General features: G+C 38.6%; 1 protein-coding gene across 4 annotated transcripts in view; it reads left to right on the top strand.

The window, feature by feature from the left end:
• The first annotated feature begins 824 nt into the window (after positions 1-824).
• ATRNL1 (attractin like 1) overlaps positions 825-26,476 on the top strand; it is a 431,564-nt gene continuing 405,912 nt past the window's right edge. For 2 of the 4 annotated variants that reach the window (XM_085064764.1, XM_085064763.1), the window contains exon 1: positions 825-1,723. In XM_085064764.1, the coding sequence (XP_084920890.1) occupies positions 1,449-1,723 (275 nt within the window). In that variant the 5' untranslated portion in view covers positions 825-1,448. The remainder of the gene's footprint in view (positions 1,724-26,476) is intronic. The other 2 variants (XM_085064762.1, XM_085064761.1) reach the window with 1 other exon arrangement.

The raw sequence follows: 26,476 nt of genomic DNA, 5'->3' as shown, positions 1-26,476 counted from the left end.
TTCTTGGAACAGAGACATCACATCACAAATTCCCAATTTCCCTGCTAGGAAAAAGTTTCTGAGAGTTTGACTGATCATAAAATGAAAACAGGTTACAGTAGAGTTGAGAAAGGCTGTAGAAGGAACACTTTGTTTAAAACAAAGGGACATTTTAGGCAACTTTAACACAAGGATTACTTTTGTACTGTTCTGTTTACTGCTCCATGGAAAGGCAGCAACTTTTGTGACTGCTCATCATGCTGGAAGCAGGAGGCGACGTCTTGATTTGCACCGTAAAATGAGACTATTGAGTAAACCTTAGGAAGGCGAGGCTCCCAAAACAAGCTGCAACATCTCTTCTGCTACCAGCCGGGAGGTGTTCAAGGCAAACGGCTCGGAACTTTGCAGGACCTGAGGCACCCCGAGGAACCGAGGCAGCAGAGCGGGGCACAGCCGAGCCGCTCTGCCGGGGCTGCGGGGCTGCTGGGCGCCAAGGTGCGCGGCACGGGCGGCTCGTCTGGGGGCTCCGGGGGCTGCATTCCCGCTGAGGGGCTGAATTCCTGGAGCTGCCTGGGGCTGCATTCCCGGAGCTGCATTCCCGGTGAGGGGCTGCACTCCCGGTGCTGCTCGGTATTGCATTCCCGGTGCTGCTCCAGCTCCCCCGACTCCTGCTGTGGAAGCGGAGAGGCGGCGGCCGGAGCTCAGGGGAAGGGGTACCTCAAGGGGTGAGCTCACCCCGCCGGACCCCCTCCCAGCGAGGGCCGGATCCGAGCGGGCCGAGGGGCGGGAGGCGGCTCCGAGCGGCGGTGACAATTAGCCTTTAAAAATGGCTGCTTGCAAGCTGTCAGCTGGGACGCGGAGGGGCTGCTAACCCTCCTCCCGCCGCCTTCCCGCCTCCCTTCCCCGCAGGGCTAATAACGCGGCGGGGATAAGAGCTCTCCAGCCTTTCCCCGCCCCGCCGGAGCGCGATGCCGTAGCGGCTCCGCGGCCCGGCCGCCCTCAGTTCCCAGCTGGCAGCCTGGCGAGAGGACGGCGCTCCCCGCCTCCCGCGCTCCTCCTCGCCGCTGCGTGTGTGCCGCGGGCACCGGGATACAAAGGAGAAGGGGGAGCCGCGGGATACATGGTCCAGGGTGGCGTGTGCGCGGCCGCGGGGGCATATCTGGCGAGGAGAAAGCACAAGGTCAAGAGGCAGCTCTCCTCCTCCATGGAAGAAGACGGGAGCGATGAGCCTTGAGGAGGACGACGAGGAGAAGGGGCGGATGGCTGAGGGCTGCCGCTGCCGGGCTTCCCCTCGGGAGTGACGGGGCGCGGAGGGCTGAAGGGGCCGGAGGAGGCAGCGCTGGGGTCGGGAGGGAGGAGAGGAAGGCGAGGAGGAAGCGGGGGGTTTGAATCTCGCCGGCTGGATTATCTCCCCTCAGGGGGAGCTGCTATCGCCGGCCGCGCCTCGGCCCGCGGCCCCCGCGGCCAAGATGGACCTGGGCAGCGGCGGCCGGAGAGCGGGAGCTGCCCCGGGCTCCTGCAGACCTTTCCCGTCCGCCAGCTGCTGCTGCTTCGCCTCGCTCCTGGATGTGAACAGCTGGCTGCTCTTCTACGGCTTCCTCTACCTGGCCCTCTATGCCCAGGTGTCCCAGTCCAAGTCCTGCGACAAAATCTCCTGCTTCTCGGGTCATTGTGTCAACTCCACCTGTGTCTGCGACCAGGGCTGGGTGGGAGACCAGTGCCAACACTGCCAGGGCAGGTTCAAGTAAGTCTCTGCTTACTGCGATTTTCTTCTCATCCCTATGTCCTTTTCCTGGCACTTTCACTTGCCTATTTTTTTTTGTTTGTTTTGTTTTGCTTGTGTCTGGTATGATTTGTTCGTGGTGGAAGTATGTGGCAGAAGTTAAGGATGAAATAGTCTTCTCTAGCTCTTAAGAGCCCAGGACGCAGCACCCGGTGACTTATCGCTGAAAATAGGCTGCTCTACTTCATGGGAACTGAGAGACGGGGAGAGATCGGCCTAAAGCTGTGTCGCTGCTGTCCCTTCTGGAAGTGTCATGGAAATGACATGTGCACCTCATGGGGCTGCCCAGGGAGCAAAAATCAGTAGTGGATTTTAGTGACTTTTTCCTTCTGAAGAGGGAGAGTGTTTAGTTTCTTGCAGTCTTCCTTTCTTTCAAGTGTTTAAACGAAGTGGGCATTAGTCAGTTACACTCAGGACAACACGAGTGCAGCTGAGTGAAATGTACAACCCTGGTGACAAGGTTTGCAGGAGAGAGTGGGAAATGTAAAACAATAATGTGTTTTTGCAAAGGAAGGAGTACTCCGTCAAGCTATCACTACCTTCTCATTCGAAAAAGTCAATGTGATGCCAAGTCATTGATCAGTGAGAAGGAAGCACACCCTGACACTTGCTTTTCTATATGGAGTGGGAAAGAAGACTTAATTTATAGGGCTGTCACTTTCCTCCCGCCCCCTTTGGTATCAGTGTAAAGACTGGCTGTGAAGAATACTGTTTGCTGTTATTTCACTATATAATCTTGGACAGGACATCCCATTTCATTCCCTGTAAAACACCCCTTTATAAGCAGGACCTCCATTTATTAAGTTTGTTGACATATATAGCTGGAAAGTGTTCTAATATCTAGCTGATAGCAATACACTGGTGAGGCTACATCTTAGAGGAGTCAAATTCTGTCTGTGGAAAACTACTTTTTGTAGGTTAAATACCAAAAACTGTCTAATTTAAAATCGTGTTTAAGTTCAGCTTTTCTCTCAAGAGTACTGAAATTGAGCTATATAATTTACATCTCTATTAAATACTTAATACAAGGTCACTCATTCGTAAATAAACAGAAAAGTAAATCCTGTTACTTGTTAGCTGGGGAAGTTAAGGAGTAGCTGAAGTCAGACATGTTGGCTGAAGTGATGTACACAGTGCAGAAAAAGAAGCAATTAACTGATATTTGGTGGATTAATGCAGCAGTAAGATTATAATTATCTATAAAGGTAACACAAGGCAAATATAATACATCTCTGCTTATGAACTTGATAATAAGGTTTTAAAGTTGGCTGTTTGTTGCCTGTGTGTATTGGATATTTGGGGTTTGTCCTGCTCTTTGCTGTGGAACAATGGGCTAATTTCGGAGGGATTGAGAGTGATGAGAGGAGGCCCAGGTGAATCTTCTTTGTGTATGTGGATCTGCAGGGCTATTATTTCCTTTCTTGAAAGAGATTACTTGTATCCTTTGTCTTGGTGCCACTCATAACAAACCCTAATAGTGAGAGGACCAAAGCAGATTGTAATTTCAGTTTCAAAGCTTGTTGTTAATGAGTATATTCTCGGCATTGCTACTGGAGTTATTATCCCGTCCTTCCAGGCATTATCTTGCTTATCTGTTAAAACATCTACGTTTCTTTACCTTGGTTGTGTTTGTCAAGTGAGGAAGCACAGTGGTTACATTTTCTCTTCTGGAAGAAAGTTAATAATCCATCCCCACCTAGAGGAAGTTCTGTCTGAATGTTGGCAGGGCACCTCTTCTGAGCTGAGCTAACACAGTGGTTAATCGAAGTGCTGTTAGGGGTTTTGGTGAAATCGGAATAGATTTCTCATTAACTCCCCTATGTTCTTTCATGCTTAGCTTTTGAAATGACAATGACACTTGCACTATGATTTTTCTCACGAGAGTAAGCTGTTGGAGACCTGTTTTTCACTGAGGATACTCTCATAGCCGGTATCTTTGATAGCTTACCTTTAATCTTTATTCTTGGAAGCAAAGTATATTCTGCGCTGAAAATAAGCATTCTAAGATTTAAAGCGTTTCAAGCCCTGTGAGTTGGGGATGGAGTGAAATATATTAAATGCGTCTTATACTGCTGCAAGCAGCAGCTCGGAGTGGTTGTGTTTTGAATCCTGAAAATTCAAATGGGTGTGGAATGGGTGATGGGTCAGGCTCCGTGTATTTCCACCTGAAGAGCTGGAAAAAGACTTAGTCTGCCTGATGGGTGGGTGATTGAAAGCCTTCCCGATCTGTGTGGCAACTGATGGTTTGCATTATTGTCGTGGAATATTTGCATTTTGTTTCCATTTGGCTGCGAAGTGTATCTGCTTTACCCTTAAGTAGCCACGAATGGACTTTTGCAGCAGTGGTACCTTCCTCTGGCAAGTTCTGTCGGATGTCCGTCACTTTTTCAGCAGTTGCCTCTGTCATTAAGGGTTATTCTAAAGATTGTTTCAGGATGGCAAAGATTGAAAAGTGTGTTTGTGGCTATTAAAACCGCATTAACAGCTAGCTCGCGGGTTGTAGATACAATCTGCAGAAATGTTAATAGAACCTCGTGTATTACTCTAAATATTTACATGGCTTCCAAGTCACGGCTGTTTGAATTGCCTGCGTGTGTATCTGTTACCCAAGATTTAAACTGAACTTTTAATGACCTAAATTGGACATGTGTAACACCTGTCACTACAATATTTTAAAAAACATATTTTCAAGGGTAGGAAAACACTTGAAAATAAAAGGTTCTTTCTTCTTCTTCGTGTAAGTGAGGTATGGTTATTTTGCTCTCTGGGAGTGAGTGACTTGCATTAGCAAGTACCAGGAACATTATGGTAAAAGGAGAAATACTTTGCCTGAGGGTATTGTGGGACCATTAATTCTTTGGTGAGAGACGTGTAGTGTTTTTGGTTTTGTTTTAGTTCTCTTCTAAACTGAGAAATAATAACATAGTAGAGAGCCATCAAAAATAATTGATCAATCTTTGTAAGCAGGTGTCAAAATTAATTGACAATACTGTGGTAACCTTGCCTTTTTCCTGTAGGAGAACTACTGAGTAAGTAAACTGCTTTGCAAATGTTGCTCTGGACTGGATGAAAGAAGGGAGGATGGAGGGGCAAGATGGGCAAAGAGACTGTCTAGCACGATTTTATAATTTTGTTTCTCTTATTTACCAACATTGAATTTACTCTTTTTATTGTAAAGCCTGTGGTAAAACACTGCAGAAATGCAGATGTTGCTACTCTTACTGCAGTGCATTCACATCCAAGACAGTCTCCTCTCAGAATGAGTTAGGCCTCATGTCTGCCTGGTGGGAAATTATTTTACTCTCTGTCCAGATTGGATATCTGCATGCAACTCTGACTTTCTGACTTATTTTCACCTTTCTCAAAATCCCCATTTTCCTTTGCCACCTCTTCACCTCTACTCTGAAAGAATGTAAAACTTTTTTTTTTAAACCAAAATAAAAAAGGGAAATTTAGTATAAAAAGAGAGGGGAAAGGAATTTTGCCAGGTGAAAGATAGGAAAGCCAATGGGTGAGCAGGTTCTGTTTTATAGCAGGGAGCTTCAAGCAGCACAGTTCCCAGCATATAAACTAAACCACAAGCATAAAAGGACAGTGTACAGTTTTGTTTTGCTAGGCTGATTTATTAAGGAAGTGAAGCTTTTAATGCTACATCTGCCACTCTTTCTTTCCCTGTTCTATGCCTTTGAATATGTTGGTCAGTTGCACTTCTCATGATAGGAGTTTGGGCAGAAGGGAGAGGGAAGGGCTGCCTAAATCAGCTCTGTTATGAGACTCCAGGGAATTCAAACATTATGAATGGCCCAACTGCAGTAAAAACTGCTGTCACTGCTTCTACGTATTTAGATGTCAAAGTCAATTGTCTTGAGATGCAGCAGTGCAGGAAAACAGGTTTCATTAGTTTTGCTACTCATAGAATGACTTCTTAGAAGAAAAAAAATTTCCTCCATGTTGGAGTAGAAAGTTTCCCTTTCTCTAGCTCTGCTTTGCACTGGTTTGTGGAAGAGTCTTTGAGAAAACTTTGTGCATGGAATTTATCTTCCTCTGAAGTTTTTGAATACCTGAATGACTAGAAATAGCCACTGTAAAATGATGCCTTTGAAAAATTAGGTTGTGTCTTCAGATGTTTGTGGTTATTTATTTGATTGCCATGAGTGTGATGTGTAATGAAGCAGAACAGGACAGGTGAGCACCTTTGAGGACCTGTATTTCAGTTAATCTGCTTTACCTAGTCCTAGATGTCCAGTTGTTATGGAGAGAGTAAGAGCAAATGGATCTATTTGATGATTAAGCCTTGCCTCCAGATGTTCTTTTTGTACTTCTAAACTACCTCCTGCATGCTCTTAATTTTTAGAGCTCCTATAAGAGTTTCTGCATTCTTCAAGGACAAAACACTTTCCAAGTGCAAGTACATTCACAACTGAAATGTTTGAAGAGTATCAAGTTTTGTTATTCCAGGCAAAATCCTTATTTCTATCTAAAACTCTGAATTCTGCTGTCTGCAGAATGACTCATGCAAGGAAAGTGTCCTTAAATTGCAGATTGTAAATGAATGATAATGTTGTGTAAGAAGAGATCTAAAGAAAAAAGTTAGCTTTAGCTGCAGCCAGTTGAAGTTCAGACTTTTGTGAAAGGGGGTGACTTTCTCCTTCATGCTTCTCTTGGATTACATCTTGCTGGTTCATGTAAGCATTAATATTGCTGCTGAGAGTTGAAAAGTATCAACAGGAACATTTCTCCCCACCTACCAGCCAATTTTTTTTAAGCTAGCTTAGTTTCCTCAAGTTACTTCACTTGCATAAGGCTCCTGCTGATCCAAAGGAGTTGGCAGCATCAGCAGGTGTAGATAGGAAAAAAAAAAATTGTTACTTTTAAATTGGTCCAGATTTAGTTTCCCAGAATTTTAATGCAAAACAGCACCATTAAATTGGTGCAACTTCTGTTTTACAGGGTGAAATCCCTGAGTCATGCTATGAGTTGCAAAATTGTCTTTGTCATCAGCGTGGCCTGTATCTGATCCAAGAAATAATTCTTCTTACTGACATCAGTGCAATTGAGTGTGAGATTTTGCACCTGCAAATTGCCTTTTTATAACTCAATGTGTGAATGTTAATAAAATTAAACTTTTGGAAAAGCATCAGTGACCATGATTTTACTCTTATAAAATGTGGTCTTAAGTTATTTTAGCCATGGTGCTCTGAAAAACTATTTAAATGTGATTTATTCTCTCTGTATTAAAATACCATTCTAGCTTGTATTATAAAGATAGTTTTAATTTCTAAGGAATAATTTTTTTGTAAATCTTGTTTTGAATATAGAAGCGTAAGCCATAAAATCATATTAAATGCCTCCTAAGCAAAGCAATCTTCACTGAAAAGTGCTTTTTCAAAGGAAAGCGGTCTTCTTGCAAACTTAAAAAATTAATTTGATTGTAATGTATTTTTTTGGCTGCTTAATACTTGCTACATGAAATTATTTAGGTTGGAAAAGACCCTTAAAATCACAGAGTCCATACATTGTCCTAACACTACCAATTTTACCAGTAACCATTTTAGTGGTTTTTAAGGGTTTTTATAGAGAAGACCAGTAATAAACTCTGATTATTTATTACTTCTTGCGTTTTGCAGGCACTAGGGTAACTCTGAATTAATTCCTGTGTGAGTTGAACACAGGCCTTAGAAAGCATTTGCATGTGTCTGAAAACACTTCCACTGACTCAAAGCCCACTATAGACTTTCAAACTTTCCATTGGTTGTTCTCACTGTTTTCTCTAACCAGAAAAACAAGTGCAGAAACCTAATACACAGATCTAATCTACCTTATTTTTTGTCCCTTTTAATTACCTTTCTTTCTTGTGTTTTGAGTCATGCCTTCATTGTGGAGCCTTTAATAGGTGAGGTCTCCCTTCCCTGTGTAAGTAGAGATATGGTCACCTTTTCCTCACTGTGAATGGAAATTTCCTTGTGTCAACATAAAACAAACTTTTCACTCTTTGGTTGGTCTCTTGGTTTTCAGCCTCCCCTATTTTATCAGTGGTCTTGAGCTGTGAGTGCCAGAACTAGATGCTTTGGGTAATGGTTGTGCTGCTGAAATGAAGATGCAGAGTAGCTTCTCCCCTGCTGTGGAGCTGCAGCCAGAGCTTCTCACCTTAGTCCTGTGCTGGCAGCTCAGACCATGATTTTCTACCTCAAAATCATCTAGGAGTTGCTGCATCCTGAGTAGCAAGGCCCTGCTTTTCCCAAGCTGGTCTGTGAACTGAACACATCCTCCCCTGTTAGGAGTGATATGTAATTGTGGGGCTACAAACATGTATGGGTTTGGGATGGAGCTGTGCCCTTTTGAAAACATCCTTCTTCCCCACCAAGCACTAGATCATTAACAATGTACAGTGTCCCTTCCTCTGTGTAAATCTGAGAGCATCCATATGCTCTCAGAATCCAAATGCAAGTTTGGCAAGGGGCTGGTGGGTTCTGGAGTCTGGTTTGTTTGCAGGCTAAGCAGTTTGTTACTGAGGCAAAGAAGTGTGGGAACAGATGGCTGCTGACCCTGCCAGCCCTTCAGACAGCATCAGAGGCTGGTTGCCATTGCTCTGGGTTTGTAAAAAGCTCTGTTATAGCAATGCATGCTTATGTCTATCCATAAATGGCTGTACAAGTTATAGCATTTAGTACTTACTATGTGTTAAATTTAATTTGGCAAATAAGTAGTCTTGCACTGTGTTTCTCTTCGTTTCTTTAATCAAAGGGAAGGCATGATGATCATATTTTGGAAGGCATTACCATAATTCATGTCATCTTTTTAAAATGAGTACAAGTAGTTTTTGAGAGCTCAGTCTATCACACTGTACTAGAAATTGATTTAATTGTATCAAAATGTAGGCAGAAAAGGTAGGAGGTAATGTGAGATACTACAGGAATACCCTTGGGATATTCTTACACATCCTAACAAGTGCTGGTGAAAAAAGACCTTATTTTGAAACACATAGGCAACAAAAAAGCATTGGAAAACTCCTGCAGTACTGAAGAATAATTATCTGAGAGTGTCTATGAAATTTGCTATTAACTGTATCGTCTAGGCTTGGAAAACATGCTACAAAGTTCATGTAAGGAGAAATAAATGATGATGATGATACCTGAAAACATGAGCACTCCAGTGAATTGCAGCTGCTAACAGTAATAAAAGAACAACAGTAAACTATAAGCAAAGTAGATGTTTTCATGAGGTGGGTGAGCAGTGGGAATTTTCAAACCAGCTTTATAGGCTGTCCTTTAAAAATCTAATGAGTGGACAAAGAGTTGCATTGATTTCAGAGCTCCGTGAGGACCAAGACCCTATTGAGAAATGATGGAACTAAGCTCAACACCGTTTGTTACTTAGTGTTCATTCCCAAGGTGCAAGAACTGCATTTGGCTTTGAAGTTTCCTCCAGAGAGAAAAACCTCAAGTTTTTAGACCTCTAAAAAATAATTTAGCCAGCAGCTATAGGATATTCCAGGGTAAACATCTTAAACTCTCTGTTAATGCAGCAGCATTTAAAATAAAATGAGCTCCACTACACAATCTCTCCCAAAATTTAAAGCTTACGTTACTTATCTCCAAGAAATGGATTCTAGGATCTGTTTGAATCAGTATTTTTATATTTCTTAGCTAAGGATGGAAATGAGCTGCTGCTCTCTCTGATGGCAAAATATTTCCTCCATTCATGCTAGTGATGTTTAAAAACAAGCTAGCTGCAGAATATTTCCAAGTTTTAAGCAGCACATATCTGATAACCTTGAATTGGGTAGGGAGTTTTGAATCCAGGATATTCTAGGATTACCTGGCAACAGGACAAGGACTGAATTACTTAAAGATTGGATGCAGATGCATAAAATGATCACACTCCATGTCTACATTTTCTTATGGATTTCTTCCATAATTTATGTGCTTCAGTGTTTCATCTGTAAAAAGGAAATAACACTTCCTGTAAGTTTAAAGACTTGAGGTGACCCATGAGGTACAGCCAATAAGCTAGATAAAATTTTAGAGATTGCATTTCTTCCTAGAATGTGATAAATGTTAGGGCATGAAGTACTGTTGTCCAGACTATGCTGTGTACCTCAAAGAGATGAGTAAAATCACGGCCTCATTAGGTCAGATGAAGCAAAAACCTTGCAGCCTGTATTACAGAATAATATTCTCTTCTTATAGACTCAGTGGAAAAAATTCTACATTGGCTGTCACTGATAAGACTTGGTTTCAGAAGTAAGACCCCCACAGACCTAACCCCCAGCCTTGAATGAAATCTTCCAAACAAAATCTTGTGAAGTGCAGCAGTACTTAATGGCTGTTTTGAAGAGTTACTGCTTTACCTGTAGGAATACAGTGCTCCATATTAGTCATTGCATTCCTGTGCCAATATCAAAGAATCATGCATTCCTAATTAGCAGGTCAATGGCATTGGTGCTGTTACAGAATTGTGAATCTGAATTCAGTCTTAAAATACAGATTTTTTTATTATGGATATGCACTTTTATGCATAGCTTTATGTTTGCTCCCATGTGTTTGAATTTTCAGCTAGTTCTCTGTTGTCTTGAAGGCTGATAAGTTGCCTTCCATGAAAAAATGATTAATGCAGAGTATGTCATGTAACTATTTGGATGCAGGAGCTGGGACTGTAGAACAAACAGCTGTGTCACAAAAAGACCAGATTTTAACTGTGTGTGTTACCAGCTGTGGCAGCCAAACATGAGCAGCAGTGTTTTTGTTCAAAAGCCTGGGAGGAGAGCTGGGGTCGGTGATGCCTTTAAATATTCTGGTGAGCTTAGCAGAAACTTTGTTTAAGGTGTAAGAAAACCATGAGGCACTGTGGAACAAGAAGACAAATGGGCTTCATTGATTGCCACCCCCAGTCCTAGGACAAAGATAAATTAGTCAGAAAAATATCTTTTTAGACATGCTGTAGTTTAAAGTATTTTCCTTCTTGTAATGGATAGAAGTGACTAAACTATGGTGAGCTTGATTTTCTTGTTAATTAATCTCAGCTTTGAAAACTCGAGAAAACTTAGATACATTTTGACTTCCATAAAGGAATACTTTGATAATTTCAACTTTATGAGGAAAACTGAAATGCTGATTAATCCAACTGTAGAACTATAGGATCTGTTTGGTTTGTGTCCTTAGTCTTCTCCAATAGGTAACTTAAACCAAGACATCGGACAGGAGCTGGAAGGTAGTCCTGAAAAATGAAAAATGCTGATCAAACAAATGGCTGCTTCTAAAAACACATGGATTTGCACTTGTGTGCACAGCTGCAATATCATATTAAGGCAATTTTGTTAGAAAATATTTTTGCAGATGTTTTCTAAAACCTAATGCTGATGTAAGTGTTAAAATTAGAATATGTGTATTTAAAATCTGCGTCCTGTTCTCCTCACCACCCTGATGGTTTTAGTACTGTAGCACTTTGTAGGAGCAAGCATCTATTTGAAACTAAAAGTGGCACCATTTTCTAGAGTTTTTAATTTATAAACTGCTTGTACTATTTTAGCTTTCACAGGGCTAAACCCCCCCATCTGCATTCAAGGATGGCCTTACCTCTACCCATCTGTAGAATACTCTATCTGGATATCTTATTTAAGCACTGGGTAGCTGCTTGTCACAATGGCCTTGGGAAGCAGACACTTCTTTTTTTGAGCTGTTTTACATCTAGGAAACCTGAAGTTGTGTGGTTGTCTAAGGTAACATAACAAATAAGTAACTGAATTGAAATGGAAGATTGGGGGTAAATAAAATTTTCTGTAATTCTGTATCAGTCCTCCTTTTGGGAAGACTGAATTGTCTTCAATTAGTGAAGTTTTTTCCCTGCAATATACAATACAGTTTGAATGTCTTTGTTTTCTTAGAGACTTCTACTGTGTAACATAATTGGATACAAGAAAGAATATGAAATTTATTATTCATATATATATTATTATTTATAACTGAGGAGTTTTGTGATGGTATTTTTCACTGACTGTTCCAAACCCATAATGTATGTCATTGAGTAAATATACAGGGGGGGCCTCTGTTAATGCAGGTTTAAATGCCAGTGTAGGTTAGAGGTTGATGACTACTTAGAGAATTGATCTTGAAAGGTGGACCCAGGACACGAAAGATGGACTGAGTTTGTAGCTGATCTACTGTGTTTTTGCTTTTGTTTTTTTTTTTTTTTTTTTAAGAGTAGGGGTGGTGTTGGAGGCAGGGAACAAACAAACCACAGCTTAATATATTGATTTCACAAAAGGTGTTCATAAATGGGAACATTGCTGGATTATTTTATTTTCAATTTTCTATACAACCTTGAAATGCACTTACTGCATTTGGGCTTTGTATGCATTCAGAAATCTGTTCTGTAACATAAGTCTGGAGTGATAGACAGCTGAATGTAAGCAGAATATTCCTTTAAAGTTAGATTTGGGTTTTCCAATTTAGATTGGCTGCATTTCTAAGTAGCAGTGGGACTGGAAAGCAGAGCCAGTGCATGTTAGCTTCTCTTGAAAGCTTGCCATGCTACACTGAAATGGAATTTGAGAACATCTTCCTCTGAATTTTTCCTTTGAGTTGCTTTGATAGTTTTGAGGTCATGCTCAATAAAGATCTTTAAAAGCCCTACCTATTATGAATAAAAACCCTGTTGGTTGATCAGTTCTTTTTGACACATTACCTGTAGCTCTTCATAGTCAATATTGTTTAATCATCCTGATAAATGTGTCTTTTATTTCCAGCTGCTCAAGAAAACCAAAGCAGATGAAGGACACTCTTAATCTTAGTCCTCACTTTTAAGTAGGGCAATTGAGCTTTAGTCTGGTTTCCCGTGATCATCCAGGAAAGCACTGTGCAACATGTGATATTCTAGTTTATGTTGTAACTTTGCAATCTACAACTTTCTCTATTGTCTTTATGTAATTCACTGGTATGGATATTAATTATTGTGCTTCTAGGCTGGGAGAATGACAAAAATAAATATGCTAATTTTGGTGAGTATGAGCATAGTCACACATGATCTTTAGTGGAAGAAATATTCTTTGTTGTTCTCATAATTATGCCAGTGGAGGCTTAGACTTCAGTGTGTCATATCTCCTGTTCTGGGGCTACTTGAAGGAATACTTTTTTAAAGAAAAAATTTTTTTGATGAAGGAAATTCTCAGGCATCCCACGTTTAGAAATCTACAGGTCTTTTAAGAAGCAGCAACTTTTGGGGTTTTCATCTCTATTAAGGCCTTTTTTCCTTTTTTGTCTGTTTTATTTTGTTTGCTTTTAACAGACCAGAAGTATTGAGGAGGCTGGCTGAGTAAATGTCAAACTTTAAGATAGCATATTATGCAAACTCAGGATGTGTTCTGATCATGTAGTTTAAATGATAGGATGTCTTAATTTTATGTGTATTTCTGTTTTTAAGGATACTTTATTCACTCTTGTTGACTTCTCTGTTCTTTACACATTACGTCCTTCTTGGTAGGATGTACTTACCTTATAGTTAAGATTACTCTAGTCCAAAAGATCTTGTCATTGCTGAAAAGTGGAAAATGCTGTGAAAAATCTCTATGGAAATGCATGTGAGCCTGCAGACCATGGCCCTGAAGGGAATTATGAACTGAGATTAGCAGGTTTGTGTGTGGGGCTGCTGCAGTGCAGAAAAAGCTGCATATTCTGGTCAACACACATTGGCATTACATAGTTTTTTTTTTTGTGCTCAACAAGCACATCAAGCTCGTTGGGATGGTGATATTGTTCAAGGCATCTGTGGACTTGTTTTCAGTGATAACTTGGGTTATAGGCTGCATAAATCTGACCTGCTTCTTGCTGTGGACCTTAAAGATCATCTGGTTCCAACCCTGCTGCCATGGGCAGGGACAACTTCCCCTAGACCAGGTTACTCAGAGCCCCTGCAGCCTGGTCTTTAGCACATCCAGGGGTGGGGAGTCCACAGCTTCTCTTGGCAACAACTGTCCGTGCTTAAGACTATCAGAAGGATTTTTGTTCTCCCTCACGTTGAATTGTACTAAGTCTGGATTTGCCTGTGTAGTTCTCCAGGGTTTAGTGTGTACGTGTGATTTTTGACTCTTAAATTATTCACTCGCGCAGCAAAGAGGAAACAGCCGAGCTGTGTGTATGTGTGTGATGGCTGCGGATCAGAAGTACTGTATATTAGCTCATCTAATTAATCATGTGGAGGTTTTGGGAGGGGGAAATAGACTTCCTCAGAAAGTAATTTTCGGGAGCTGTGTGGATAATGAGCTCGGTTCAGAGGTTTCATGTACTTAGAGAAGTGTTTGCTTGAGGCAGGATTTGAAAGAAACACTCCTTAAGGAGGTCACTCTATGCAAAGTAAGGAGTGTTTTAGAAACAGGTGAAATTTGAGGATGTCCACAAAGTAAGATTTGGGGCTTGTAATTGATTCAGGACAGGAAACATCTCTTGGTTTTGTAGAGAAGTTAACTTCTATGAAGGCATACGCCAGCAAGGGCTTAGCAGTAGTTGCAGGATAAAAAATTTATATAAATATTTTATTAGTAACTTAATAATTAATAAAATAGTTAATCTATAAAGAAATAAAATTATATTAAATTTATATATTCTCTATTAAATTAATATTTATGGTATAAGAAGGATTAATAAGGCTGTTCATAATTTTGCACTTGAAAGTAGACTGCAGGCCTGACTTTCAATTGCTATAGTCTTAAGTTACTGTGTTTAATCTTTTTAGGATTTGTTCTTTAATATGAAGGCAAAGTTCAGGAAGCTCATAGAATGAAATGGATAATCAGACTCTTAACATTGTGTGTAAAGGACAATAGTGCATTTTTCATGAATAGGTGGTGAAATGTTTGTTATACTGAGGTTTTTTTCATATACAATGTGTATGGGTGTACATAATACATTACCTTATATTTTAGAATATTGAGTTACTTTACCTATTGTGTTTGATTTAATTTTTTTTTAAATGACAGCAAACGGAATTTAAAAAATTCCTAGTAAAAGAATGTCAGGATACCAGGGAAGAATAACATTGACAATCAGTGTTTGTGATAGTTTGTGCCATATGCTTTTGGAGTTTGTGTGGCTGGATACAACCAGTCCTTTCTGGAGAGGGTTTAAAATGATATAAATAAGAAGTCAGTTGGTGAAATAAACTTTTCACTTAATGAACTGTTGGGTACAGTAGTTTTCTTCCTAGTACTTTTAGAATCAAGTTGTCAAGGTTGTCTCATGCTAAGAATGTCATCATATTACAAACAGTTCTCCTCTGAATGAATTTAATTACATTACTATGGCACTCAGTAATTATTTTCCTTTCTATCTGCTTTTAGTAAGGGTTGTGGTTTCAAATATTTTGCTTGAGTTATAGATGTCCAAGGGAATGTTCTCTTTAAGCATGTTTTATCCATGTGATGAAAGGGAAATGCTAGCTTTTGTTCAAGAAGAATTCCCTATCCTCTCTTAAAATATTTTTAGCTTTTCCTTGTCAGAGGATTCTTGAGAAAAACAAGAAGAGATGCAATTATGAAATCTCTGTGAGCCTTAATGTATTTGGATGCAGAAGAGAAATCAGAATCTTACTGTGGAATGGGCACTTTAAAAGCAAAGCAATAACTGGACTACAGTGTGTGACTATTATTTTGGAGTAGTTGGGTTATGAATTTATGGAAAAGAGCACAGAGAAGAATGTTTAGGATGGTTTTTTTTTGCTGTAGAGTTATATGCTAAGGGGTAGGAGGAAAAAATTGAGTAAGTGTGGGGTTTTTTGTACAACTAGTAAAAAATCTGGATATTTGATTCTGTAGCTGTTTAAGCCTGTTTCTGTTGCTTCATGGAACTAATGCAGCATCTTATTAATTCTCTTTCTGTTTTCAATAAAAACCTCAGTGTCTGCATTACTCAGTAGTGGTGTATTTGTCAGGAATGTCTGAAGTTATTGGTGTCATGGGAGATACTTATTTCTCAACTAATATTTTCTGTTATTGGTACTAGACATGCTTGATGTTGTAGGTTATCGAGCGACAGTCTCTTGTAAGTGTTCAGAAATGTTATCAAAGTGAATTTATTTTCTGATTTAGGACCATGTCTGAAGCAGAATTCTGCTGCTTGTGTTGTGTGGACTGAATTCACATGATTGTATGAGTAGAAAGACCTTTTGTGTCCAATAAGCTGGCAAATGCATCTGACCGACAAGTATCAGCAATTAAAGCATGAAATCAGGAAGTTTTTAATTATAACTAGAGGGCCGTTTTGGGTTGAATTGTGTGGTCACTGAACATCTTCCAAGGATTTCAAGTTTGTCTGTGTTGTGGGGAAAAACATCAGCAACAAATCAAGCAAAAATCAAAGAGGTAGAAAAGTGATGCTTATGAAGACCAGTAGATTTGATCAGCTTTCCTTTTTCACATATAAATTTAGTCTTTGAATTCTGCTCTGTATATTGTGGAACTGCCAACTTTAGCAGAAGGACTCACTCCAAGAACTCTTGTTCTTTTTGCAAGAATTCCATTGAGGCGGTTTGCTCTGTCCAGCTCAAAGGCTGAGGGAAGGTCTTTGCGAGGGTCCTGTGACTCTTTACCAGCCAGCCTTTCAGAGTGATGGACTTTCCCTGTCTGTGCCCCAGGAGAAGCTGCAGTTTGTTTTATTCTGGACCAAAAGCCTCAGGCAGGGCTTTTCATGTGCTGGTTGTGTTTTGTTCACATATACAACTGTGTCAGTCTTTAAGCATCACACAGACCAAGTTGCAATGGCTAACACTCACTTGTGAGTCTACATTAAATTCTCTTGCAGAATAATGATCATCAAATTGATTTTTTTTGAAGGCTCTGAAGTGAGTATTTAGTGATTGTCCCTATTTAAAAACTGCCATGTGATAGTGAGTTTGAGAATTTAATTTCTATGAAACATGCTCTAAAGGTTTTCTTACTGCCTTTACAATAAATTACATGCTCTCTTTTCCTATATCTTTTTACTGCTCTATAAATCAGGAGAGAGGTTATGAATTTGTTTCATATTGCTGTGTTGCACATTTGTTGATGAAACAGCTTATTAGATCATAAATAGATGTAATTGCATAATCTAATGGAAGAAGGGAGGTGGATTGAGGAGGGGAAGGGAACATAAATAGCAGTAGAAATTAACAGATAGAAGACAAGGTTCTGTTACTAAGCTATAAAAGCAATTGAGTGCTTATCAAATGCAGAACCAAATAGTTATTTTGTTTTCATTTTAACCTAAATAATTGTAAATGACAATTTATGTATAAGGAAAAAAAAGTAAAAATGACAGAAGACTTGGCAGCACGCTTCATAGCATAGCTAAAACTTTATTGATCTTTAAGTTCATTTTGTGTCTCAACTGCTGCAGTTTTGTTTTGAGCTGTGTTTGTATGTGCAGAAAAAAGATTCTTTGCTTTGTTTATGGTTTAGATTTCTGTGAATCACTTGTGAATCTCATATAAGGACATCTGCTCACCTCAGTTCTCTCCTAATGGGATGAGAAGAAACTGTGCAGCCCCACATGAGCTCTATTTTAATTTCAGTTCCTCACAATTTAGGAGACTGACAGTAATCTTTAGATTATTTCTAACCTTTGATCCTGGAGCTACAAGATCTGTGTGTGTGTGCTGTATTATTTTTTTCTAAATGAATGGAGTTCTGTGATGCTGGAATGTACTCACCCTGGATACAAGATTGCAAGGATAAATCACCACCTTACTGATGATGGTCTTTCACCACCAGTGCAGTTATTAGTGCAAAATGGTATATCTAATTAATGGCTGAACTATAACCAGTAAGTTTAACATCAAAATAATTACTTAAATTATTAATAGAACAAAATAAGTAGGATTTGTAAAATGTGTTTCTAACTTAAAATGCTCCAGTTATCATCAAAGTTCTGGCAATTTCTTTGAAAAATTTCTTCTCCAGATGAACATTGCAGTTGTCTGAAACTGCTAAAACATTACAGCCCTGAACAATGGGGTAACTTTGGGCCTTATGGAGGAGGAAGCAGGGAGTTTTAATTAACAAAAAAAAAAAAAAAGGAAAATTACCAACACTGAGGGTAAAAATTAAATACTAGTGCTGTGAAATTTGAACATAAATGTTTGTTTCTTTTATTATTTCTATTATGATTCAGCCTTCCTATAACATTATTTGGCCTTGCATTAGAAGTTGCAAGTAGCCGTTATTGTTGTATTTCTTATTAGATAAATGAAAGTTATTGAGTCCTGTGGTCTGTTAATTTATAGCTGTCATTTCTAGAGCATTGTAATTCCCTGTTATCTAAATGTGAATCTTTAAAATTGACATGAGCTTTTGCCTCAACTTCTGAATTTTTATTTTAACACGAAACTTACTGATGATTTTCCTGAAGTATTGTATTTTTTTTTATTCTTTTTTCTTTCTTTTCTTTCTTTTTCAAGTGCTTTGATTTTTTTTCCAAGGACTTGCCTGCCTCCTCAACATTCTGGCAAATTGGGATTAATTAAGAAGGCAGGCAAGTTGGGATTAATTAAAAAGGCATGCTTGTAAAGCAGCAGGGATTTGTATGAGTTAAAGGTGAAGTCTTGCATATAAAAGCAAAATATTTCTAAACCAGATAGGGCTGTATATATGTATGAGTGTATGTATCTACTTTTATATCTATGTATGTATATAAAAATATGCTCGAAAATAAAATTTTCTAGAGTCTACATGAAAGTACACGTTCCATGCTGTTGGTACTTTGACTTGAGATAGCTACAGGATTACTTCAAACCTTCTCTTATCTGGCATTAGTGCCTCTAATCACTGTGCTGCTGAATGACAGTGGGAATGAGGAGGAGGAAGAGTTTCATCTTCTTATGGGCTCATATTTTACTGTAAAACCACTGCCAGAGCATTGCTGTGAGCTGTGCTCCCAGATTGCCCGTCAGGATCTCTGAGGAGTTAGCTAGGTAGATTCATATGTCTGCAGAGACATGACATCCAGCTTCATCCAACCAATTACAACCTCTCATGAATGCCTGGAAGTGCAGCTGCCGAGCAGTTCACAAGCTGCAATGTGGAAAAAAATCCAGGTACGTGTGAGGAATAGCTGCCTGCAGGACTGGACAGCAAGACTAAGCATTTTGTGTTGCAATTTAGGCTTGAATACTGCTCTACGCTACTTCAGTCTACAAGTTACCATCATCTTCATTTCCTTCTGGATTTTTGTCTGATGTTACCAAACAGAGTAATCAAAATTGCTGGCTGGTGACCTCTCTGCAGAGGGTTCATCTCTTTCCTATTTTTTCTTTGTTCCCCAACCCCTGAAGGATTATTGCCCTAGTTCATGTACACTATTTGAGAGGCAAAGGCATCAGTTGTTTGCTGGGATCTAAGAGCTGTGTGAAAACATTGTGTAATGCTTCTGGTCTTTTAATTATTGTGTTCAAAGAAATTCTTGGCTACCTGTATGTGGCAAACACATGCTTCCCCCATTATTATACTCAGGGACATTTTTGTATGGGGGGATATTTTGTGTTTGAAAAAAAGAATAAATAAAGGATGAATCACCAGCACAAACCTCTACAATCGCCTCTGGCAGTACAATTTGAAACTTGAGCAGGTGTCTTTTAGAAGCCTGTCTTTGTGTACATGATTTCAAGAAAAGAATATTTATTAAATTCTTTATGCCATAGCCCCAAACTCTGTGCACCAAAATGGCAGTATTATGTAACTAAATATGGCATAAACATATTAAAGTCACTTGAGTCTCACATTTGGGAATTGAAATGGGCTGCCCAGGGAGGTGGTGGAGTCATCATCCCTGGAGGTGCTTAAAGATGTGGCATTTTTTGCTATGGTCTGGTTGACACAATGGTGTTTGTCATAAGTTGGAGTTGGTGATCTCAGGGGTCTTTTCCAGCCTCATTAATTCTGTGATTCTGTGATTTCTGACTGCCTGAATTTACACTGTGACTCTGAATTTGTTCATGCAATTTCCTTTATACATATATCTTCGTGTACACAGCCACTTCGCCAGAAGAGCTGTTTTCTCCCCATTTGCCTTTCTTTTTGTCCTCTTTTTATGGACAGAGAGTGTCATATTTTTACTCAGACTTCATTATGCTGGGATAAGCAAGTGTCTTCTTACTAGCCTCTTATTTCTTCTCATAATTTAAATAGCATTCTCTGTGCCACTTTAATCTTTCTTCTTCTGTTTCCTGGATCTGGCTTTGCCTGGCTCCTGTGCTGTGATACGGTTTCTGCCTGCTTCTGGAAATCCCACATCTGGATCACTGCCTGATTTCTGGAAATCCCACGCTGTAGGATCATTTCTCTTTTTCTGGAAGTGTTCCATTGGTGGCATAGAGTCATTCTGCTGCTGGTTTAATTATCTGCCTTCTCCAGTGGACTAGTTAAAATTATTCCACTCACTTCTAAGTGCATTGCTTTACAGACCAAATTACTAAATTTCCTCTCTGTTCTTAGTGCAGCATTAACATCATGTAGTTCTTTGCATGGGATATATTAATCTCCAATAATGGGAACAATTTCATGCTGTCAATAAATTGCACTAGCACATTTGTGCTATCATTGTTAGGTGTATTTTTAAGGCCAGCTTTTGACTGCCTTCACTACCAATGTTAATTCCCATATAGGATTAAATATTTTTTTTATCCTCACCCTGTTGGTCCCATTTCTATCCAACCCGTTACTTTCATTCTCGTTCTCATATTAACTTGATTTCCAACTTTAATTGCACAGCTTATTATTGAGCCCTCTTATAATGGTAATTTTCTTTATAGTTGCTTTATCAAAGATAGTGTGTGATATTAATAAATTTATGATGCATTTTATTCTTCTTTCCCCTCACATCCATATTTTTAGATTAAACTATGAATATAGAATAATGAAAAGCTAGACTAATAGGTTCTATTAATTCTCTCCGTTTTTGCATTAAATTTAGGTACAATATTTGCTAGAATATGACAAATGCTATAATTTAATATATTTAATAAGGTGCCTACTGCTTAACTTGCAAGTTAATGTATTGGTTCTTTTGTTTCCTAGGGCTCTTGTGTAGAGATTCTTGTCTGTTCTGGTAGGACAATAAGTTCTTTGAATTTTTTACTACTAAAAATGTGATATTATCCAATTCAATACATTTTGTTCCATGAACTGGCTCACTTTTGCAAGTCAATACTTTACATCACCATCCTGAGTCAAAATCACTGAACGTTTTCTTTGTTTTGTGCTATCTTTAATTTCTGTTGCCTCACGCTTCCTGATGTTTTTGCCATTTGTTTGATGAGTTTGTAGTCATGTAAATATGTACTCATACAAGCACATGATCTAAGAAATTTCCTTAGCTGAGAACACTATTTAAAAAAAAAAAAAATTTGGACCTGAACTCATTGTTCTACTATTAGTGTTACACAGCACAGCTCAGATGTTTTGTTGTATAATTGATTGCCTTGTCATGTATACATTTCTTAAAAAACCAAAGTGGGATTAGAACAGGAGGTAAGGCTGTCCAGTTTACAGATTATAATCACATTAACTCAGTTTGTTTTATAAGGTGTAATTAGATATTAAGTAATTTATGGCTTGTTTAGAATATTTGGTCACTTTAATCTCACTTGGAGTTTGGATAGTATTGTAATTCTGAATTGAATTTCCACCTCAAAGCAATTTTCATGCTGAGTCTAAGGTGAAAAGCAGAAGATTCATCCCCATTTCTTCATAACTTTCCACTATGTAGAAAATAAACTTAATTCTGTTGAATACTACTAGAATGCACATATTCCATATTACTTTCCTGTTTGCTTTTTATCAATGATCTTAATTATTAATTGCATCAATGAAACTATGAAATCTGTCAATTTATATGATTACTGGCTGTCACTCAGAGAGCACATTCTGACTGGCAATAACAAAGAAATAATATCTACTTACAGCAAGTTTATGATCCCATGGCCTCTATTTTGCAAAGTAGTTTGTAAAGATGAATTATTTTTGTGCTTGTCTGGTTATCAAAGGTAACAATTTAATTAGTGACTGATCTTCATCTCAAGTTACATCTGAAGTGATAATGAGTACTTACAGCTGCTTTGGCTTTTCTGTTACGTCCATATGGATAGTCAGATTGATACTAGTACATAATGCATGGGTATAATAGTCTTCCATCCTCTCTATTCTTTCTTCCCTGCAGTAAAAAAGTAGTCACTGATGAAATATTTAAATGGAAATATCTAAGGCTTTAGGATCATACATTCTGGCTTAATATGTGCTAATTAGTTTCTCTTGGTACTCAAAATAGTTATTCAATTTGCTCAATATGGAAAGCTTTGGTGCTCTTCTATGGTCCAGTAATGGTTTTATTGTTAAATATTTAACACACCTGGTGCAGCTGATTTAGCATCTCTAGTTGATATGGTGTCAAAATTAGTATTTTTCCTGTAATTGTGTGGTGGAGGAAAGATTTATAGTTAATTACATGACTTTCAGCAAATCCTTCTCTGAGCATCAGTAGAGTTAATACAGGAGAAGGTATTAAATTCATTATTAAACAGTACTGCTCACAGGTACCTGATTTTCATGAACATATTTCTCTTGAAAATATATGATTAAAAGCAAAATAAACTTGCATAATCCTTCCAAACCTCAGGCTTTTTTTAATGATAAATTGAAAGGTTTTTCAAGAGGTTGTTCTGTGTTTACTTATAAGTAATTTAAAAAAACAAACAAACCAATGCGCTCCGTAATCCAAAGAAAATGGAAGTTTCTGTGTCAATGTACAGCTGAAGTACAAACTAACTTATCACTTCTTTTGTGTTTTTATGTTGTTTTCAATCTTTATTTCTAGTCAAAAGCAAAGAGATACAACTTATTACTGCAGAAAGAACCCTTCATCTGCACTTGTAAGGAGAAAATAAATCACCTTTGGAGAGTTTTTAACATTTGCTGTTGATATATTTTGCATGCTTATTCACTGTGATGTTAAAATTATTGGGTTAGTAGTATTTTGTGGGTTTTTTTTTTTGTTTTGCTTTGTTTTTGAGAGACTGAGTAAGCTGTGTGTCATTTAGAGCTGTGAGTAGCAGGCAGCTTTCTGGATGATGATGACTTGTGTGCTTGATTCACCAACAATGTCACTATGAGTCCTTAGATGTCTGTCATTCTGGTATATTTATGTCATTTTTAAAGGGGAAAACCCCAAATAATACAGAGAAGATGAGGATGTTATGTTGTTTGGCTCTCTGTGAAAGTTGACTGCTTCTACTGGGTGCTTGAGCCCGGGCAGAGCTATTCCTGGTAAGTGGGAAATAAATACAGCAGCTGGGCAGCCACTGGGAACTTTGTATTGTGAGCTGTGACAACTTGCTGGCCTCTGTCTGTGCAACAGGAGTGCAACTGGGACATTCAGTGTTCACCTAAGTTACAGCATTTGTCTTCTACCAAGATGGACTTTTTATTTAATCTGTCTTTGACGTTGCTCTTTGAAAAGAAGTCTCCTTCAGGGTGGGTTCTATTTTTTTTTTTTTTTTGGTTATTCTGCCATCACTGTTGTGGGGTTTCCTTGACTTTTTTCTTTCTTGACCTTGGTGATTCTTTCTTGACTTGAGACTCTCAGCTATTGCAACTGCTCCTTCATTACCTAGTTGATATATTTTCTTTACCAAGGGGTAGAAAAACTTTTGAAACAACTACTCTTTATGCTTTTTAGCTGCCATTCTCAGCTTGATTGCTTGTCTGCTAACTGTCTCTTGCTGATGGTTTTAAGATTCATTCTTCCAACTCAGCCTGTTTTATTTCTTTAAATAATCTTGTTCATTCACCTCCTGAGGTAATAAAATATTTTTAAAAGACTCTGGAACCCTAAATGTCCTACAGTGCTAGGATATTTAGCATTTCTTAAAACTCTTGTAGATGTCACTGAGATGGAGTCTTAGTGTACTGTTTTCCCTGTAAATTAATCCAAGTCTTGCACCTTTAAGCCTTAAAAAAGATTTATTTTTTTTATTGTCTTACTCTTGTGACTACACAGTTCAAGAGACAAAAATCTGCATGTAGACATGTGAAAAATTAGTCTTTCAGATACTCTAAAAAAAATCCTTCAAGAGGCATCCTTTGTGGTGAATGCTGAATAGATGGCTCCCTGATGGGTGATTACCATACCTCACCGACTGACTCAGTTCAAGTATAACTTTTATTTCCAAATCAATGAGTGGAATACAACTCTATTCACACTTTTTCATAAGAGACATAGCTGTGCCTTCTGGTCTGGTCTATCACCAGGGACTGCTTAAAACTGTTAAATTCTTTTGATGCAGACACTTATGCAAGGTAACCTTAGACCTAACAATATGTAGCCATCCTATTTCCTGATAGAATAGCAGGTGGCTACTTAGAGCTTCCATATGACTTATTCATATGTCCCAGTATTTGCTTGTGTCAATACAAGAAAGAGGATTTTTTTTCCTGTTTTGAAGCAGGTGGATGTCACTGACCTCATTTGGGATGTTGCCTTATCTAGCGTGTGCAGCTAATATATAAATCTTTTATGCAGTGTGGTGCTGAGGAAATGCAGAAACAGATGAGTAGCACAGATCTGTATGGCTGTGCAAAATACAAAAAAAAAAAAAAAAGATAAAAAATATGGGAAGCCATGGATATATGGAAATTGCTTGCAAAGCTTACCAAAGGCATGTTTGTCGCCTCCCCAGACATACATTGTCTGTTTAGTTGCTTAAATTCACCTCTGGAGACTGATGCTTTCTCTCTTAAATATCTTTATTTGCAGTTTAGCTACCCACTCAAGAGACAAGTCATTCACCCTAACTTTCTCCAGCTTTCTCAGTTCTTACCTGAAGGATGCTTCCTCACTCTCTTGGCATGTGCAAAGTTAGTTGAGTGTTTGTACTACTCTTCTCTAATGAGTGGTAAAAACACTAATGAGAAGAATATTCAGAACTACAGCTTGAAAGTGTTGAAAGCCTTCCAACAGGTTTCTGAAGCTGGGCTTTGCCTTGGCTTGCCTATGAGACCCGGTCCTGTATCCCTGTTATATACAAAAGGCAACTCTTGAAGATTTACACCAAACCAATTTAGACAAGCACTGTGTCCATTTTTATGCTTGGTAAAATTTTTAGATCCCTTCAAGTTTTTGTGATAGTACAGGCTATGTATTGAAATTCAAGAAATATGAGTAAATACTTCCTTAAAGCTCACTTATCAACTAGAAGCTTTTTAAAGCATCCCTGTCAGTTTAAATTCTCTAAAAGTATCATATGTAAAATTATATACATGTGCTCTATAATCCTATCTTTAGTAAATGGATTTGCAGTGTAAGAACTTCTATGAATTGGAACACTCAGATCCTTAGGCTTATTCAAGAAAAAGCATTTTAAAATGTAAAGGGATTAAAAAATTGTATTCCTAGTGATTTTGTAAGCAAAGATTTAGCTTATTTTCTAACTAAGTGCAAAAGCCGACATTGGCAATTCCCAGTCTCGAGCTGAAGAAGCCATCTCAGTCTTGTGTACTCAGATAACTTTTAGACTTGGTGTTTAAAAAGTTGCTATTTTGTTAAGAGAGATATTTGAGGATGAGAAAGAGATAAAAATCACTCTGAAGTGGAGTGCCTCCCTTGGTCAGGAGATGGATGCAGCTGATTGTCACTCTGGCTGTGACTCCAAGCTCCCCAAGTTGGTTGAGTGCTCCTTGATGAGAGGATGCAGCCTCTGCTCTGCTGGCCAGCTCAGTGTGGTCACACTGTAGCTCATGCCTGGCTTCCATTTGGGACAGAAAACTCAAGGGGAAAGGGGCTCTGCTTCATTTTTGTTTAGCTGGGAGGCAGAGATGTGCAAAATAACCTCTGTGCAAAATTGTGCCTTGTTCTGCCTCAGTGGCTCTTAGCGTTTCATACAGCCTGATCTGCATCTGGCACCTCTTTTGGGAGGGAATGGATATGTTAAAGTGTAAATTCAGGTGTGGATATTATGAACAGTGGACAAAAGTGAACCAATTCACAGATGAAAATAAAACTCTTACAAGCATACAGTTTATATACGTTATTTGCCTTAATTTAAATTATCACTGAAACTAAGGTTCTACATGTTTGGATGAGCATGCTTTTCTCTTTCAATTCTTCCTCTAAATAATTTATCAAAATAGCTGTATTTACAAATCCTAAATCTTAAACCTTCTTCTCTTAAAGCAATGAGTGAAGCTTCCTAATTGTCTAGTTTGAGATGGTGTAAAATATGTATTTCTCTTCTCTTTGGCATTTCTGTGATTTTTTTAAATTTCTTTTTGAGAGCATACATCCATAGAGGTGTGTTTTAGCTTTTTGTAGTTTTAATTAAAATCTTTCTTTGGGGATGATTCAATGAGCCCTTTGGCTCTTTTAAGGCTGGTGATAACCCTCAGCTTCCTTACTGAAAAGCAAGCCATGCTAGAATTAGTTTGAATTTTGCTTTAACTGTAATAGGCTCCAGTTTAATGACCTACTAAGAGTCGTGTGCACAATGCTGTCCTCAGAGAGCTGAGGTCAGGAGTGATTGAAGCTCAGATTAATGAGTTAAGAGCACCTTCTGGTGACTAATCAAAGGCCAAAAAAATATGTTTGTTTTGACTGTGGGGTGAATGTTTAGAAATAGATGTATCTAGAAGTATGTCCTGAAAACATATTTGATTCATTTTACAGCTGAATATAGTGGAATATTAGCCTTTCTGCTCATGAA

Source organism: Lichenostomus cassidix, chromosome 6, assembly GCF_008360975.1.
Source record: "Lichenostomus cassidix isolate B80296 chromosome 6, HeHo_3.0, whole genome shotgun sequence".
Taxonomy (NCBI): domain Eukaryota; kingdom Metazoa; phylum Chordata; class Aves; order Passeriformes; family Meliphagidae; genus Lichenostomus; species Lichenostomus cassidix.
Note: the sequence above shows the minus strand (reverse complement) of the source record. Positions and strands in the feature narration are given on the sequence as shown.